General features: G+C 41.2%; 1 protein-coding gene across 5 annotated transcripts in view; it reads left to right on the top strand.

Annotated features, from left to right (window-relative positions):
* The window catches only part of LOC140187351 (platelet-derived growth factor subunit A-like), an 86,892-nt gene that overhangs the window by 40,415 nt on the left and 27,260 nt on the right, over positions 1-19,217 (top strand). For 3 of the 5 annotated variants that reach the window (XM_072242575.1, XM_072242574.1, XM_072242573.1), the window contains 2 exons: positions 6,572-6,604; positions 17,918-18,064. In XM_072242575.1, the coding sequence (XP_072098676.1) occupies positions 6,572-6,604; positions 17,918-18,064 (180 nt within the window). The remainder of the gene's footprint in view (positions 1-6,571; positions 6,605-17,917; positions 18,065-19,217) is intronic. The other 2 variants (XM_072242578.1, XM_072242576.1) reach the window with 1 other exon arrangement.

The raw sequence follows: 19,217 nt of genomic DNA, 5'->3' as shown, positions 1-19,217 counted from the left end.
ATTTAAGGTGTTGTTCCTCCAACCTGAGTGTGGCTTCATCTTTACAGTAGAGGAGGCTGTGGACAGACATATCAGGATGGGAATGGGACGTGGAATTAAAATATGTGGCCACTGGGAGATCCTGCTTTCTCTGGCGGACAGAGTGTAGGTGTTCAGCGAAATGATCTCCCAGTCTGCGTCAGGTCTTGCCAATATATAGTAGGCTGCACCGGGAGCACCAGACGCAGTATATCACCCCAGCTGACTCACCGGTGAAGTGTCGCCTCACCTGGAAGGACCGTCTGGGGCCCTGAATGGTGGTGAGGGAGGAAGTGTAAGGGCATGTGTAGCACTTGTTCCGCTTACAAGGATAAGTGCCAGGAGGGAGATTGTTGGGGAGGGATGGGGGGACGAATGGACAAGGGAGTCGCTTAGGGAGCGATCCCTGTGGAAAACAGAAAGGGGGGGAGGGAAAGATATGCTTGGTGGTGGGATCTTGTTGGAGGTGGCGGAAGTTACGGAGAATAATATGTTGGATCATTTCATTAATACTTTGTCTGAAATGGATATTAATTTGCTTCGAAAGGTGAAGTTTCTTTTATAACCACCTTAGAGTTACACTTGGCAGTTTTTATTCCATGCTCTTCTTATCATTAAACTTTTCTCAGCCTAGTTATGAATAATTGAGAGATACAGCACACCTCTGTGTTACAGACCGAATGTGTTCCTGGAAAACTGTCCATGATGTAATTTTAACGTGAAACCTTGGAAAAAAAAGTTTACAAAATTTGTTTCTTTGTATTTTGTATTTACTTGGTTAATTCTTTCTCACAAATTTTCTGTAAGAATATATTTTTATTCTGTACTTCAATCTTTTTTGGTGATTACCTGACTTGTTGAATTACAGGGGAATACTATATTCATTGAGGCTCACATGGACGATGGGCTTTTTTAATATGATCACACAGGAGCAATGGGATTGTTTGCTTCTAGGCCACAGAAGAATCTTATAGATTTTACTATTTGAATTAAATCTACTTTGTTTTTACTGATTCCAGCTTAAACTGTCTAAAGAACCTAAAGTAGGAAACTCATATTTAAAACTGATATTAATATTAACATTGTATTTTGAATGTCCTCATGAACTTGATCATTCTGATCAAATTTACTGGAGAGCTAACTATATTTTTCCTGTCTTTGACATCCACCATGTATTCAAATGCATAAATGGATCACTCATTCTTTGTGTGCTGTGTTGTATAATGTGGGCGATTGCGGCCTTTCCATGACCATTATTGTTCTTGGCAAATTTTTCGACAGTAGTGCTTTGCCATTGCCTTCTTCTGGGCAGTGTCTTTACAAGACGGGTGACCCCAGCCATGGTCAATACTCTTCAGAGATTGTCTGGCGTCAGTGGTAATGGTTGCAGAAAGAGGACTTGTGATATACACCAGCTGCTCGTACCTGCTGCTATGGTTTCACAGATTGAGGGGCTAAGCAGGTGCTCAGGGGTGACCTACAGGCTAACGGAGGGAAAGAACACCATACACCTCCTTTGGTAGAGACATATCTCCGCCTGCCACCCAAATAAATGGATAGGTCAAGCTAAACAATGATCTGCTCATCGTTTTGGAATTCAGTGATGTGAATGACATTGCTTTTCACTGCTTAAAAGTGAATAACTTAAACCGCCTTTACTTGCAACAAATGAAAATCACTAAAAATCATTGAAAGCATTATAAATGCATTATATTTGGAGACATAAGAGACGACAGATTCTGTAATCTAGGCCATAAACAAAGAGCAGCTGGAGTAACCCAGTAAGCCAGGCACCATCTGTGGAGGGAAATGATCATTGATGTTTTGGGTGAAGATGTCCATTTCCCACCGCAAGCATTCTACTTGATTAAGTCACTTCTTATTTACAACTCACTGCGTAGTTACAGATGACTTTGGTCCAGCCCGACTTAGAGCAATAGAATAACTTGGAGTGGCATAGTAGAGTAGTGGTTGGCATAACTCTATTAGAGAGCCAGTGAACCCAGGTTCAATTCCGCACTTATCTGTAACCAGTTTGCATGTTCTCCCAGTGACTGCATGGTTTTCTCCATGTGCTCCGGTTTCCTCCCAAATTCTAAAGACATACAGGATACTAAGTTAATTAGCCACATGGGTGTAACTGTGCTGTGTGGGCCAGAAAGTTCTGTCAACGTGCTGTATCTCAAAATAAATGAACCTGGTACACACTCAGTGCTGCCTCTAAACAAGCCTGATGTTGACCACTTCCCACCTACTTTGCACATGAAATATATGCACATGAGGACAATTTTGCCTGATAAATATCTGACCCAAATATTTACTGAGCCTGGGTATGTGTCAGGTGTTTGTCCCCTTTAAGGTGTAGATGAATGGCCTGATGTCTGCATTAGGACCTCACCATACTTACACAGAGATGAATGGGGTAAGTGTCAGGGTCCTCCACCCCAAATGTTCAGCGCTGCTGCCACCTAGCCACTGGCGACCAATGTAAAATGTGACCTTACAAGAAAACCTTTATACGGATGGAAGAGGGAAAGGAATGCCCCTTCACTTAGTCACTGTGGTTTACTCCTGTGGCTTGCTCCTATACTCCAACTAGACTTGACTGCAGGCCTGTGCCAAGGATATATGACGATGAAGTGTAGTTCAGAGTCATCAAAGTATTGGCTGGACCTCAATGTTTGTGCTGTGAGCAAAGTTTACTTAAACCAGACAGGAATATAGAAAGTATGATTTGAGTTTCTGCATATTGAAGGTGTTGGCATGGACCATGCCACTTTTCTCAAGGAGGCTTTGAGAACGTCCATGAATCATTTCCACTGTCCACCTTGGAACTTCTTGCCAGGAAAGAGTTTGGAACAGAGTGGCTGTTTTGAGAGTTTGGTGTTGGGCGTGTGTACGATATAGCCTGGCTACTGGCCACAGGATTGAGAGCAATCAGATTAAAAATCTGCAGATGCTGAAAACTGAAATAAAAACGGAAAATGTTGGAGGCAGGTCGAACAAGCATCGGTGGAAAGAGAAGCTGTTAATGTTACAGGTCAAATACCCTTCACCAGAACTGAGAGAGAAAGCAAGTTAGTCTAACCAGCACAGAAGAGGATTTGAAGGAGTTCACACAAGGGTTTAGGAATAAATGGAAACTGATTCATGATGTGTTCAGTGACCTTCTGAAGCAATGGAAGTTTAGAGGGAGGAGAGGCATGAGAAAGGATAGGTAGATAACGACCGGGGATGATTAAGATATTAGGCGGCTCAGGGCTTACAAAACCCAGGAGATGACGAGGTGGATAGCTATTGAAGCTTATATTGCTCAAACTCTACCTAGCAGAGAGCTTGGTGTTTGTACTTCTCCTCAGGCTGAGCAGTCGTTACCTGAGAATTAGCAAAAGGTTCAGAGAACTGGAAGATAAGGAAAGGGGGAAGGGGGAAGAGTCGGACTTAGGGAAAGCCCAGTGCTCTCCACAATTCCTATCACCCACCTGGAGGCTGCCTTCATCAGCTGCTCTGGACTCTTGCACTTTCTCATGACCTTCTTCCTCCTTTTCCTCTGCCTGCTCAGCCGTGATCTCTCTCACCTTCAGTCCACAACGGACAAAGTGTTCCAGTCAGCAGAGAGAATTACAGGATTGGAAGAGCAGCAAAACACCATTTTCTGTCTGTAGGGTGACTTTAATATCACAAATAGACATATAAAGGCACTTCACAGTACTGTTACCAATCAGAAGCGTAGATATCATTAAGTGTGATATCAGGGCAAATCAGGATTAAAGAAGTAGGTATTGGGATGAGTCTTAAAAGAGGACAGAGAGCTAGTGATTCAGGTCAATTTTGGAAGGCAATATCTGAGCAAATGAGTTTGAATCCACAGAGGAAGTGGAGAATCTAGTTTGGTAAGGAACTTCAAAGATCGAAGTTCAAAGTAAAGTTATTATCAAAGTACATGTATGTCACCATATACAACCCTGAGATTCATTTCCTTGTGGGCGAACTCAATAAATCTGTAATAGAATAACAAGCATTACCGAATCAATGAAAGACTGCGCCCAACTGGTTGTTCAACCAGTGTGCAAAAGAAAACAAAGTGTGCAAAGATAAAAAGAAAGAAAGAATAATAAATAAATAAACAATAAATATTGGGAACATGAGATGAAGAGTCCTTGAAAGAGAGTCCATAGGTTGTGGGAACATTTCAGTAATGGGGCAAGTGAAGTTGAATGAAGTTATCCTAGCTGGTTCAAGAGCCTAATGGTTGAGGGTTTCCTTCCTGAACCTGGTGGTGTGAGTTCCTGAGGCTCCTATACCTTCTTCCTGATGGCAGCAGTGAGAAGAAGGTATAACCTGGGCTGTGGGTGTCCCTGATGATGGATGTTGCTTTCTGTGTACATGTGCTCAGTGATGGGGAGGGCGTTACCATGATGGATCTACTACTTTTTGTAGGATTTTCTGTTCAAGGACATTGGTGTTTTCATACCAGGCTGTGATGCAGTAACACCCTATACTCTCCACCACACACCTATAGAAGTTTGTCAAAGTTTTAGATGTCATGCCAAATTCTTGCAAACTCCTAAGGGAGTAGATGTCATGCCTAATTTTCGCAAACTCCTAAGAAAGCCTTGCTTTCTTCATAATTGCATTTATATGCTGGGCCCAGGACAGTTCCCTGAAATGATAGCACTAAGGAATATAAAGTTGCTGACCCTCTCCACCTCTGATGAGGACTGGCTCACGGTCCACTGGTTTCCACCTCTTGAAGTCAGTAAGCAGCTTCCTGGTCTTGCTGACATTGAGTAGGAGGTTGTTGTTGTTAATCAGATTTTCTGCCTCCCTCCTACATGCTGATTCATCACCGCCTTTGATTTGACCCATGTCAGCAAGCCTGATTCTGGCATTGGAGCTGTGCTTAGCCACGCAGTCATAGGTGCAAAACGGGTAGAGCAAAGGGCTAGGTACACAGCCTTGGAACTTGAATATTGTTTGATATTCTCTATCCCTTTTGCTAACCTATGTGCACTTAGGATGGCAAATATACCATCGCTCCCCAGTTCTGCAATTTATTCTGCATTGTTATGGTTTACCTTTTACCAGCTCCATACACTGTGTAATGATTTGATCTGTATAAACAGTATGCAAGACAATCTTTTCACAGTATCTTGGTTCATGAGTCAGTAATAAACCTTGGTCTTTCTATTCCAACCTCTGGGCCGGACACCAGTTTCTATACAGATGCTGCCTTTGTTGTGGATATATTATGAGCTTCTATGCCTATTTTATCCAATGCAACTTCAGCCCAAAATTCTGAGACTTTCTGACGACTATCGTGAACATGGAGGACTGGAGTTGCCTCAAGGGAAAGGGCAGGATACTCGGCATTGAATTGAATATTCCATGTGTTTTGAACAGATGGATAGCAGTGTGTGAAAACTAATGCAATGCAATAATTGTTGAATGTCAACCTGTGGTATTGTTTTTGTTTTTTTTAAACATCAAGACAGTTTGTTGGTAAATCCAAACCATAAAATCTCCTTCAGTGTAGTGAAAAGAGCAAACTTGGCTGAATTCCAATCCCCACTGTGACTGAACTGTGAAGTAATCCCATTGGCCTGAATCATTAAACAACATTTTTGGCGTGGTTTCCCCATATGAGAAGACTTGTCATGACGTTAAGCCATACGCATCCTTTTATTTTAATCAACGCTTATAGTTTTCACAAATACTTTAGAAAGTGCTCATCGTGCAAGGAGATTCTTGACAAATTTTGAATTATCATGCTTGATATAATAGGTGTTTGTATCAACACTACATCAATGATTAATAATTAATGTCAACTGTGAAATCACCTCTCTTAGTGAGGGAGGAATGGATTAGCCAATAAATCTAAATAACACACAGCAACCCAACCGTGGCATTGCTGAGACATTAGATGCGTAATTGCTGAAGTGTTAAATTCCTCTCTTGCATCAGCCTTTCACATGTGAAGAGGTACATTAATGAGATTTATGAATTCAGTCCCTTCACACCTGTTTGTTTAAACTTACACACACAATGTCATTTAACATTGCTCTTAATTTCATTTCTCTAATATTGAATCCTTTAAGGCGTGTGTTGAAGCATAGGGAATGTATTTCAAAGGTGCTGATACCTGTTCTTTTTACTGGGCTTCATCTTCTGCAAATTTTTATCAGAATGGAAGTTCAGCAATGTGTCATTGCTCAGCTTATGTTGGGGTTTGGTGGATTCCCACTGCTGGCTGGCTGGGAGTTTGAACGTTCTCTTCGTCACATGAGAGATTCCTCCGGGTGCCCTGGCTTTTTCCCACATTCCAAAGACATATGAGTTAATTGGTTAATTGGCCACATGAGTGTAATTGGGCCAGAAGTGCGGTATCTTTAAATAAATTTCAAAACCTGTCATATATTAATTGCTGATGATCTTAGTGACATCATTACATGGAGAAGTGACATCACAAATTAACACATCTGTTCAACTATTTGACTGTTTCACAAATATATTCCAGTTACTAATATTACATTCTTAAATATTCTTTCGACAGACACTGCTGAAATGAGACCTAGATCCAGACCAGGTAGGCCTAATGTCTGTTCAATTGCATGTTTGAAATGCCCTTGTGTGTTTAAATGCAGTGAACTGCAAGGTGAGCAATGCGTATTCACATTTGAAACAGCATTCATGGACGATATGCAGACACTCCTACAGAGCCTGAATTTAATGAAGCTGTCAATTCTACACACAATTGTTTGAATGCACTAATTCTTCTCTTAGAAGCATTCTGAAAGAGTAATGTGAGATATACTCGATTTACTTTTTTTGAAAATAATACTGTGTTTTGATTTTTGCCTCTGAGTGTTTGCTGAACATTTCCCGCAGCTGTGCCATCATAAATCTACTTAACCTGTAGATTCACCTTCAAGGACTCTTCATCTTATGTTCTTGATATTTTTTGCTTATTTAGTTACTATTAGTAGTAGTTTTTGCACATTGGTTGTTGTCGGTACCATTGGGTGCAGTCTTTCATTGATTCTATTGTGTTTCTTGTATTTACTATGATTGTCCATAAGAAAATGAATCTTAGATTTGCATCTGGTGACATATATGTTCTTTGTCTTTGCACTTTGATCTTTGATATGAAATTGCACCTTTTTAGCTAACAAATCAACATCAGAGCTGCTGCTACCAACAGAGAAAATGAAAAACGCTGGGTGACAACACAATAAATTTGTTCAGCTAATATTGCACAGGCTGTGAAACAGAGGGTGGCGTAAAATTGCAGAGAGCGATATAGAAGGAAGAATAATTTCATACTTATGCTGAAACAAAGTTATTGATAAATAACCAGCATCCTAGGCAAGACAGTGTTCTGACAGAAAGAGAAACCGTCAAAATATTCTCTTCAGAAGTGAATGGGTTGGTATTGGGACTTGTCAATGTCACTGAGGCTAGTTTGAAGATGGGTGAACAGCCCATAGCATCTATGTTAGGGGAAATGAAACTGAAGTCAGTCCTCCTAATTTTGTGAACTGATCCATCACATGAACAAATCTAGACAAAGATCTTTCAAATGTGAGGCAAAGCCTCTGACTCAGTGACTTTGTTTAACAGAATTATTAAAGATTTAATGCTTCATAACTAAATGACTATTATTATACAGAACACTGGAAACACTGATATAAGCTGCTCTGGTTTATTTATTCAAGAATTAATATCAATGAAGGCAGCCACTGGTGATAAACTCTTCTTTGCCTCTGGAAACCAACACTTTTTTTTGCAGAATTTAGATCCTCCTAGGCCAATGGCCCTAGCATTGGGGTGCTAATTCAACTCAATGAACCAGGAACAGCTTCTTCCCCTTTGGCATCCGATTTCTGAATGGACATTGAACCCATGAACATTACCTCACTACTTTTTTATTAAATTTAACTATCTATTTATTTGTATATACACACTGTAATTCCCTTTTTAATCTATTATTATGCATTGCATTGTACTGCTGCAGCAAAGATAACAAATTTCACGACATATAAACTGGTGATATTAAACCTAATTCTGATTCACTACGGCAGACCACCTTATTTGCATGCCTGGCATCAGATTTCAAAACAGTTCCTCTTTTCTGAGCTCTGTCATTGGAAGCAACTACCAGGCAGACACATGTACTTAAAGTCTCCTCAAAAAAACACACACACACAACATCTCACCAATTTCTGGGGCTCGCAACTGCTCAAAGTAGAGAAAGTCCATTCGGAATGACACCGAAAATGCTAATTTTAGGCATCAGGAACAGAGGGAAATCCAGCAAAAGTGGTGGAAGAAGAATGCCACCTCACGTTCTCGGCCTTCGTTATTCTGATTCTGGGTAGGAGTTCAATAGCTTTTGCTTCAGTATGTGCATGAGAACGAACCAGAATCAGGCATATATCACTGACATATGTCAAGAAATTTGCTGTTTCGTGGCAGCAGGACTGTGTAATAATAAAAAAAGCTATAAATAACAATGAGAAATATGTGTAGTACAAAATTAACTAAAAAGAGAACAAAATTAGTGAGGTAGTGTTCAAGGGTTGGCTCATTGCCCATTCAGAAACCTGAAGGAGGAGGGGAAGATGTGGTTCCTGAGCTGTCCGGCGTTAGTGATGAAAGATGCCTGCCATCTCGACACCTACAGTACCTGCCCAGCCACCCCGTCAGAGACCAGCTGCTCCTTTGTCGGAGTCTCTGCAGTTCCCACACTGGCCTCATCGGTGACCTTAGATCCCACAGACTTGGAGTGGAAGCAAGCCATCCCGAGGGCGTGCCAATGAGAACAGAGAAAACAAAGCCAATTGGCACAGAGTAATCCAGCCATTATCTGATGTATTGTCTTTCGTGCAGAATGATCATTTCCCAACTGCTCTTTGCCAATTTAAATTAAGAGCAGTTTTTCCTCATTTGCTTTCAAAAAAATTCTAGTGCCAGTATTTATTACCCGTTTTTATTTTCCCACATGCTGTGCAACTGGCATCAGACGTAGGTGAGACTAAATAGAGTTGGCAGGCTTCCTTCTCCAAAGGACATTAACAAAACAGTTAAATTTTAGCTGGCAGCTTTTACGACCACTTTCTGTGGCTAACCTATCATTCTCCAGGGTGATTGAAGTCAATTATAAAACTTGCATGGTGGGAAAGTGAACCCATGACTGCTGAAATATTGATCTGGATAAAGACATATTTCAAAATAACTCTTCAGCTAAAGATCTCTGCAAGAAACCATTAACATCTGCCAAGAAAACTGAGCTTATGGTGGTCTATAAGGAACCTAGTGGAAGACATTAGAGTCACTCACTAGTCTTCCTATTTTCACATTTTGTAAGGATTATGTTATTGGCAATAAACAGTATATATTGTATTTTTAATGTTGATATTCTGTTAAACTGTGACTAATTGGAGTTGATCCAAGTGGCATTTGTTCTCACTGTTTTCTGGAAGTCTGCAATGGATTTGGAAATTTATCATTGAGAATAAACTATTGCATTTACTTCAGTAAAATGCTGCAACACATGCATAATGCACCCACTGCTGAGTGAAATATTGAAGTTCAAGTTTATTGTCATTCAGGCATACACATGTATACAGCTAAACAAAACAGTTGTATTTATATTAGGACCAAGGTGCAGAACACAATACATATATCACATAAAATATATAAAACAGAGCATAAAATAATATTAACGGAACGCTATTAACAGATGGAAATTATTTTGTAGCTATACAAGCGACATAAGGTGCATAGCTAACTATAAAACAGTATAATGCTAAAGGTGCTGTCACAATAATATGAACTGGGTGGTAGCAGGTGTTGAGCATTCTCACAGCCTGGGGAAGAAGCTGTTACCCAGTCTAACGATCCTTGTTCATATACTGCGGTACCTTCTGCCTGACAGTAAGAGGTCAGAGAGGTTATGGGACAGATAGGAGGGGTCCTAGATGATGCTGAGGGCTCTGTGAATGCAGAGAGAACAAGCTTTCAGACAACGGGCAAGGAACACTACAGGATGAGTACAGTGTATGGTAAATATGTGGCTGAGATTTCCTGTCTTTGGTGTGGACTAACTGTCAGACCAAGATCCTTTGATATTCTGTGATGATAGTGATCAGCCAAAATAAGTCATTTTTAAAAACAAACTTAACACACTTTAACTTAGTAACAAGTACTATTTGTGTCTGTTCTCTGGTTGATCAGTTGACCTAAAAAAAAGTAGTTTTATCTTTTCTGCTGAAACGTGTCACATATTCTCATATTTTCCGCTTACTGGCCCCATGACTTGATAGAGCTGTACAAGATGATAAGAGGCATAGATTGAGTGGACAGGCAGTGACTTTGACTTAGGGTAGACATGGCTAATACGAGGGGGTATAATTTTGAGCTGACTGGAGGGAAGTATAAAGGGATGTTAGAGGTAAGCTTTTTTTAAGAGACTGTTAGGTGTGTGGAACGCCTTGCCTGGGTTGGTGGTAGAGACAGTTATGTTAGGAACATTTAAGAAGCTCTTAGATACGCATAAGGGTAATAGAAAAATGGAGGGCTATGAAAGAGAGAAAGGTTAGATTGATCTTAGAGTAGGTTGAAAGGTTGGAAAATATCATAGGCTGAAAGGCCTGTATTGTGCTGTAGTGTTCTATGTTCTATGTTTAATTTTAACTTCTGATGTTTTATACATACAGGTGATTTGATGGGTGAGTGGAAACAGAAATGGTTTCACTAGGACACTTCAACCTCTGTGATTCTGTGCATGGTCTCTTTCCTGCCTGTTACTTTCATATGGTCATGTTTATGTCTCAGCCAACAGACGTTACTGCTTGAACCTGGCTACCCAATCTGAGGCTGAAGTATTTGGTTTGCGTCAGAGAGGTTGACCAGCTTAATACTTTACCCAGGTTGGTGTTAGGATGACTAGATTAGTACTGCAGAAAACTTAATTGTTCCTGATCAGCAACAATGTATGCGTAGTATAGTGTCTTTTCATTCTTCCATACGCATGATGGGATGGGCATGAAATAAATAAATGATATGTATCCAAACTTGGGTTTGATTTGTATTGGTTATGGCTGAGTTTTGATTTTAAATGCCAGCAAATCTCTTTCTCACAACATGGTTGTGCAGACTAACTTTATAAATGTGGATTACCGGATATTCTTTGGGAACAGGGAGGAAGCATAACTTATTACACATGTAAAACATGTGAATGATACCCATGTGTGAGAATGGTCCAGCTATATAACTTGCAACTTTTGCACTTCACAATCTAGAACAAAGCTAGATGTCAATTCAAATATGAAAGTTTTTCAGAAGCAATTGAGGTGATCTGGATTTAACGCTCAATGGCAGGGGTTCCCAACCTGGGGTCAAGGTACCTCTTGCTTAATGTATTGGCCCATGGCATAAAAAAAAAGGCTGGGAACCCCTTCACTATGGGTTTCTGTGATTGTAAAATGTTGTGTACGAGCTCAGCACCACCTCTTCCTCGTTGTCATCTATTCTCCCACTTTATTATCCTCTCTTCCTCAGCAGCTTCCTGGCTGTGTCCAAGAGATCCTGAATGGATTGGAAGTCCATCACATTGACTTCTGTAAATGATTGAAAAGCTAACAATTCTAGAACTAAAGCTCTGCATGAAACATCTGGTGATGGTGTTTGAACTTAACTGTTGCTTTTGAGAATGACACTGATGTGTTCTTTATTTCTATGTGGTTTTTTTAACTGGGTGTTTTCTCTGCAAATATTTCAATGGATCTTTATCTTTGTGGTCTGTTTCAGTTTGCTACTAATGACCACTTTGATCTTGAGCTCCCAAACAGCAATCCAAGCTTTCAGCAAGCTGCCACGGCAAGGAATTTAGTTAATAAAAGATCTCTGCACTCATTATCAGACCTACTAATTCAAAGGTGCTGCAGAGCTTTGGAAACCTGGATTGCATCTGGTTTCTTACTCTTTGTTTCTGCTATGTTTCATCTGGGGTGCATCTGGTGTCTTACTCTTCGTGTTTCTGCTCTTCAGAATCAAAACCTTTTATAAAAGTCACCCTGGCCAGGCTAAGGCATTTGGATGTTGGGTTTGCGTTATTCACCCTATATTAATAGAAAACTTTTTGGGACTTTTTCTTTGTTTAGATGGTTGCTTGTTTTTATTCCTCTCTCTGCCTGGTCTTGCCGAGTTCTTTCTCCTGCTGGGTTTATGCCTCTTGCTTAAACTTGCCTAACCCTATTGCCTGGAGGAGGCTGCACTCTCGACCTGATCTTGCTCAATCTTCCCACCAGCAGCACTGAAGAAACAGGAGAAAATGAATGAATAACAAACCGATAGAGTGGAAAAGTGCTTCTCGCAGCAGAGAGCCTTGGCTTGGGGAAATGGAGCAAATGAGACCCAAAGAAAAGGAATGTTAGTTATCAAGTAAAGGAACAAACTGTGGAGGAAAATATATTTTTTCCCCTGTTAGCTCAAGCAGGTTCTATATAAATGTCTGATTGAGGAAAGTAAGACTAGGATAGAAACCAAACTCCAGGTGTTCAGACTAAGTTAAACAAATGAAACATTGACTATACGTACTTGACTTGCCTCTCTTTCACAGGCACAAATATTTTCAACTCTCAGTGCCAAAGAAACAGGTCTATAAATAGTTTTTGGCCTTCCTACGTTTTGGAACAGTATTAACAATTTGTCTTCCATCACTTTATATATGTCGAGTCAAAATGTTATCGAAGTTCTGGTACAACATCCATTAATTCTGCCCTCCCATTCTTTAGAAGCCCCTTTGCAGCTGTAACAGATCTTCATGATATTATGATTTCCTGCTTCTATGTTATGGTCACCTGGGCATATGAAACACTGAACAATTCATCACTATACTTAACGATCTCTAAAATAATTAAAGAAATTCACATCACCATGCAGAAAATGCTAAAGGGACACTGCAGGCCAGGCAGCATCTATGGAAAAAAGTACTGTCGACGTTTTGAGCCGAGATCCTTTGGCAGTCAACTGTACTTTTTTCCATAGATGGTGCCTGGCTTGCTGAGTTCCTCCAGCACGTTGTGTGTGTTGCATGGATTTCCAGCATCTACAAATTTTCTCTTGTTTTTAAAGAAATTCACACAATCAGTGTTCCTGTTTTGCCTCTTCAGGAACGTGCATTCATTCTCCAACAGGATCCTTCTATCTAAAATAAACAATTAAGACATGTGTTAACAAAAAAGAATTCTCTAAGAGTGCATAAACCCCTGTTCTTCCCTCAATAAATATTTCAATTGATATTGTAGTACAGTAATATCATTACTGTACACATGGTTTCTCATTGATTTTACAGGAGCTTCTCATTACCATCTATTGTCTGATCAAATAAGAATTAAAGAAGATGTGACCCAATACATGTTTATCATCTCCTTTGATATTATTTCATATTTCAAGACCGTAAAACCCAGGAGCAGAATTAAGTAAATGGTAGGTAGCGTCCATCCATCACAGGGAAAACCTTAAAACCATAAGATCAGAAGTCAGAGGAGCAGAATTTGGCCATACAGCCCATTGAGTCTGCTCTGCTATTCCATCATGGCTGATTTATTATCCCTCTCAACTCCATTCTTCTGCCTTCTCCTTATTTTGCCTACTTTGTCAGGTGCCTCCAATTACCTCAGAACCTCATCCTTAATAATAGTCTCTGCCTCTTTCCAACCACTGAAGTCGGGCTAACTGCCATATAATCTCCTTTCTTCTGCCTCCCTCCCTTCTTAAAGAGTGGAGTGACAATTGCAATTTTCCAATCCTCAGGAGCCATTCGAGAATCTAATGATTCTTGTAAGATCATTAATAATGCCTCCACAATCTCTTCAGCTACCTTTTTCAGAACCCTGGAGTGTAGTCCATTTTGTCCAGATGACTTAACTGCCTTCAGACCTTACAGTTTCTCAAGTGCCTTCTCCTTAATAGTAGAATGACATTCACTTCTGCCCCCTGACACTCTTGCATTTCTGGCTTTCTGCTAGTATCTTCCACAGTGAAGACTGAAACAAAATACTTACTAAGTTCCTCCTCTGCCATTTCTTTATCCCCCATTACTACCTCACCAGAATCATTTTCCAGCAGTTCGATATCCATTCTCGTCTTTCTTTTACGGTACTCCTATCTGAAAAAACTTTTTGTATCCTCTTTTATATTATTGGCTAGCTTTCTTCTTTTCTCTCTTTATGGCTTTTATAGCTGCCTTCCGTTGTTTTTTAAAAACTTACCAATCCTCTACCTCCTCACTAATTTTTGCAGTATTATATGCCCTCTCCTTTGCTTTTAAGTGGTCTTTGACTTCCCTTGTTGGCCACGGTTGCCCCTTCCTCCCTTTAGAAAGTTCCACTTTAACTCATCCCGCTGACCGCAATTTTGCCACTTCATCTCCTGTCCTCCCTCGCAGCCACATTACACACTGCATCTGCAACATGTGCCATTCTCAGCAGTATCACTCTAATTCCCATTCCTTTTTATTAATTATTATTGAAAATCAACAAAAAATACATTAAAGTAGTCAAATCAACATACCAATACATAACTAAGACTTAAACTATCAAGTAACTGATTAACCAAGCTAAACAGTATACCAATAATAAGAGGAAAAAACAAAATGTTAAAACTATTATTTTTTTGGAAAAAAGAACCCCTACTAACTGAAACAAAAAAAAATCCCTAATAACTGAAAAAAAAAAGAGAAAAAAACCCCATTGGGAGCACAACCCCGGAGCTATACGCCATACAAGCTTCTGACCCCTTAGATTTAGGTGTACGTCACCCTTTCTGTACTGGTCATACTTTCCCCAGAAGAGACCCCAGTGATCCAGAAATCTGAAACCCTGTCTCCTGCGCCAATTCTTCGGCCACACATTTATCTGCCAAATCATCCTCACTGGCACATGGCACTGGCATCAATCCAGAGATTACTACCTTGCAGGTCCTGCTTTTCAGCTTTCCGCCCAACTCTGTATATTCTCTCTTCAGGACCTCCTCCCTTTTCCCACCTATGTCGTTGGTACCAATATGTACCATGAACTCTGGCTGTTCACCCTGCCTGTTTGGAATGCTATGGACCGGATCCGAGACATCCTTGGCTCTGGCACCTGGAAGGCAATGCACCTTCTTTATTTATTAATTTAGTGACACGACACAGAGCAGGCCATTGTAGTCCCTCGAGCCACGCTGCCCCAGCAACCCCCACAAACTGGATAAACCCTAACCTAATCACGGGTCAAGTTGCAATGACTAATTAACTTACCTGGTACATCTTTGGACTGTGGCCGGGAACTGGAGGATCTGGAGAAAAGCTATGCATTCCACAGGGAGGACACAAAGAGACTCCCTACAGACCAGCGCCGGAATTGAACTCCAAGCTCCGGAGCACCCCGAAATGTAACAGCATCGCGCAAACCGCTACACTATCGTGGCGCCCAGGTGCTTTCAGCTCCTCTAATTATGGAGTCCTGTATCACTACTGCACTCCTCTTCTCCCCCCCCTTCCCTTCCGAGACACAGAGCTAGAGTCGGTGCCAGAGATCTGGTCACTGCGGCTTCTCCCTGTAGGTCATTTCCCCCAGCAGCATCCAAAGCAGTATACTTATTATTGAGGGGAATGGCCACAGGGGTACTCAGCACTCGCATCCCATTCCCATCCCCTCTTCTGATAGTCACGCAGGGACCTGCGTCCAGCAACTTTGGGGTGATTACCTCCATGTAGCTCCTACTTATCACCTCCGTATGAGCCAAATGTCATCGAGCTGCAGCTCCAGTTCCTTAACGTGGCCTCCAAGGAGCTTCAGTTTGATGCACTTCGCATAGATGTAGTTATCAGGGAGAGTGGCAGTCTCCCAAGTTCCCCACATCTCACACAAGGAACATACCACTCCCTTTGGATCCATTCTCAGTGCGCTATGTCCTAACTGAAACAAAAACTTACCTAGAACCTCCACCTGTGCTTGCCAAGGACAGTTCCTGTCTAACCTTGTTGTGCCACAGCCGGGCCTCCCTAACAAAGCCTCACTCCAACAATGGCCACTCCACTCACACCTCTTTTCTTTTTATTAGCCCCACGCTGATTGCCACCTGCCGAGAAAAGCCGAAAAGCACGCGGGATCTTTTAAAACTTTGCACTGCGACAACAACGAACAACCTCTCGTGCTGACTGTGGCCCGCTGAGATGGTTATATCATTAAAGGTGGCCATTTGCTCTGTGATCTCTATGCTGCCTTTCTGAGTGTTCACAACAGTCCTGGTTCCTCACCTATTTCTCAGCCACCTATTCTTTCTCATGTATCCTTCAACTTTCCACTGATTTATATATCTATCAATATAACTTAACAACCAGCACATCCTCAGCCTGTGGGAGGAAACAAGAGAACCCAGAGGAAAACCACATGGTCGGGGAAAATCATGTAAACTCAACAGAGGCAGCACCCTGGGTCCCGGAAGCTACGGGTGTTGCTCTTACGACTTTCAAGCAAAAATCCTGCCCCCTGTTAAGTGACATAGATAAGGCCTTACTTACAATGTGATCTCCATGGCAACAGAGCTCCACTGCTGCACTGGCCGTCCTCTTGGCCACTCCACCAGCTTGCTACCTGCCTGCCCAGTCCCGGAATACAGAGCCAGAGGTGTGGTGGGGTCCGTAAGCCAAACCAATCAACTCACTGGTTTGGAGCAATGAACAGCAAAGCATCGAGAGATGTGTTTTGATAAAAACAACAAATACTCAGTAGAACACTTCATGCCATGATTTAGAAACATAGAAAACCTACAGCACAATACAGGCCCTTCGGCCCACAAAGTTGTGCCGAACATGTCCCTACCTTAGAAATTACTTGGCTTACCCATAGCCCTCTATTTTTCAAAGCTCCATGTACCTATCCAAAAATTTCTTAAAAGGGGAGGAGGGAGGGAACGTGGACTCAGACCATGAGAGGCCTGTGTCGGGCATTTTCATGCCTTACAAGGCGCAGATTGGAAGGCTCTTAAAAAACCCTATTGTATCCGCCTCCACCACCGTTGTCGGCAGCCCATTCCACGCACTCACCACTCTCTGCATAAAAAACTTACCCCTGACATCTCCTCTGTACCTACTCCCCAGCACCTTAAACCTGTGTCCTCTTGTGGCAACCAATTGCAGCCATGGGAAAAAGCCTCTGACTATCCACACGATCAATGCCTCTCATCATTTAATGGTGTAACTTAAGCATTAAAAAAATTATCAAAAGGAATTTCAGTTGTTTCCTGTTTAGAAGCGAACATGCCCACTGACATTTTGCAAAATTACTGTAATTCCTAGAAATAATTACTATTTTTACATAATTTTGTCTGCCATGTGTGGAACTGAGTTTCAGTGTTTGAAGGTTGTTCCACAATTTAGGTAGGGCCTAATAGTACCGAGCATGATAAACTCTTTATTCCCAGATTACAGACTCTAACAATTATACTTCCTTTAATAATCAACATTGCACTCAGTTTGTGGAGAATGATGAAAAATATGAAAGTCAAAAGTCTTTTTACAGGCACTCATACTGTTCCATGAATTTTGTATACAAAATAAGGAAGGCTGACTTTTTGATGCCAGAACTGCTAACGTTGATGCTTTTGTTCAATTATGGAATAATGGGAGATGAAAAGTGGCTCCTTGATGCTGTTAATGATTCCAGTTACATCAAACAGTGTCTGGAATCTGCTGACTTTACCACTGACTGGGATCGCAGGCCCAGGGCTATGATCTCACAAGCTGAGCAATTTTTGCAGCCACATTATGTCTCGTGGCAAATCGGGACTTGGCATTACATGCTAGTTGAACTGAGTGGGAATTCTCTTTGTGCTTTATGTTTTTTTTAAGGTAAGCCACACTGGCTGGATTCATACAAAGCTTCTTACGAGTACCTTCAACAAAAGGCCCACAATGACGAACTCTCGCCCCCGTTGCATCGCCCAGTAGTACCACGGGAGTCTTCTCTACAGAACCAGCAGTCACCATTGAAAACAGGTCTGCTAGTATTACTACCAGTTCGTGCTCAGCTTCCATTTCCTTTTTAGCAGCACGAGAATATTAAATGGAGCACCATTCTCCTTGAGTACTGTTGGATGAGAATAATCTGGGCATTATTTCCACTTTCTGGGGCCTCATTCCATTTTACTTTTGACTTTTTATGTCTATAATTATGTCTATAATTGAAAACATGTGCCTTCGGCCATGAACTTAAAGGACAATTAACCATTTCATTCAGAAGCTGCGTTTTTTTTTTCCATTTGTCAAGACCTTAACGTTGTTTGATTCCAGAAGGATCATCTTACATTCCGGATTCCAGCACTGAGACTTAATGCTACTCTCATCGGGGTTGCAACAGATTTTGAGGAATATTCATCTTTTCAGATCTTATTCATACAACGCAAGCTTAGGGAACAAGTTCTGGAGATGAACAAAGAGCAGAATTTTGAGAATTTAAATAATTGGATCTCTGAGAAGCTCTATGGTCAATTGACAAACCACTGTCTGCAAAGAGCCAACTCTGCTCTTAATACATATCATTTGTAGGAATTTGATTCAACATATCAGATAGTATTTTTATCCATTTTCTATTAAAACAAGTCATCTGTGTATTTGACTGTAATTTCAAATCCTGCTTTATTCTTATTAAAAGCAGGAGTTGGACCATCCACATCAAAGCTGCGTAAAAAGAGCTACCTTTTAATCAGGAAGGAATTTCTTTAGCCAAATGGTGGTGAATCTGTGGAATTTGTTGCCACAGGCTGCTATGGAGGCCAGGTCATTGAGTGCATTTAAGGGAAAGGTTACGGGAGAAGGCAGGAGAATGGAGTTGAAAGGGAAAATGGATCAGCCATGATGAAATGGCAGAGCAGACCCAATGGGGCGAATTGGCCTGATTCTGCTCCTATCTTTTATGGGTGATTGAGACTTCAAAGGAAGAGTTTCACAGCAGTTTCTCTGAATTGAGGAGTGACCAATCAGCAAGAGGCAGTGTGTGATAAGAGCTACCTTTCAGTCAGGTCCATGTTCAAGGTTGAAAGGAGGCTTATGAAAATGATTCTAGTCTTGAACAGCTTGTCAAATGAAGAATGTTTGATGAGTCTGGACTTGTATTCACTGGAGTTCAGAAGAATGAGGGGAGACCTCATTG

Source organism: Mobula birostris, chromosome 24 (assembly GCF_030028105.1).
Source record: "Mobula birostris isolate sMobBir1 chromosome 24, sMobBir1.hap1, whole genome shotgun sequence".
In the NCBI taxonomy this organism is placed as follows: Eukaryota; Metazoa; Chordata; class Chondrichthyes; order Myliobatiformes; family Myliobatidae; genus Mobula; species Mobula birostris.
This window is presented reverse-complemented; position numbering and strand designations above follow the sequence as displayed.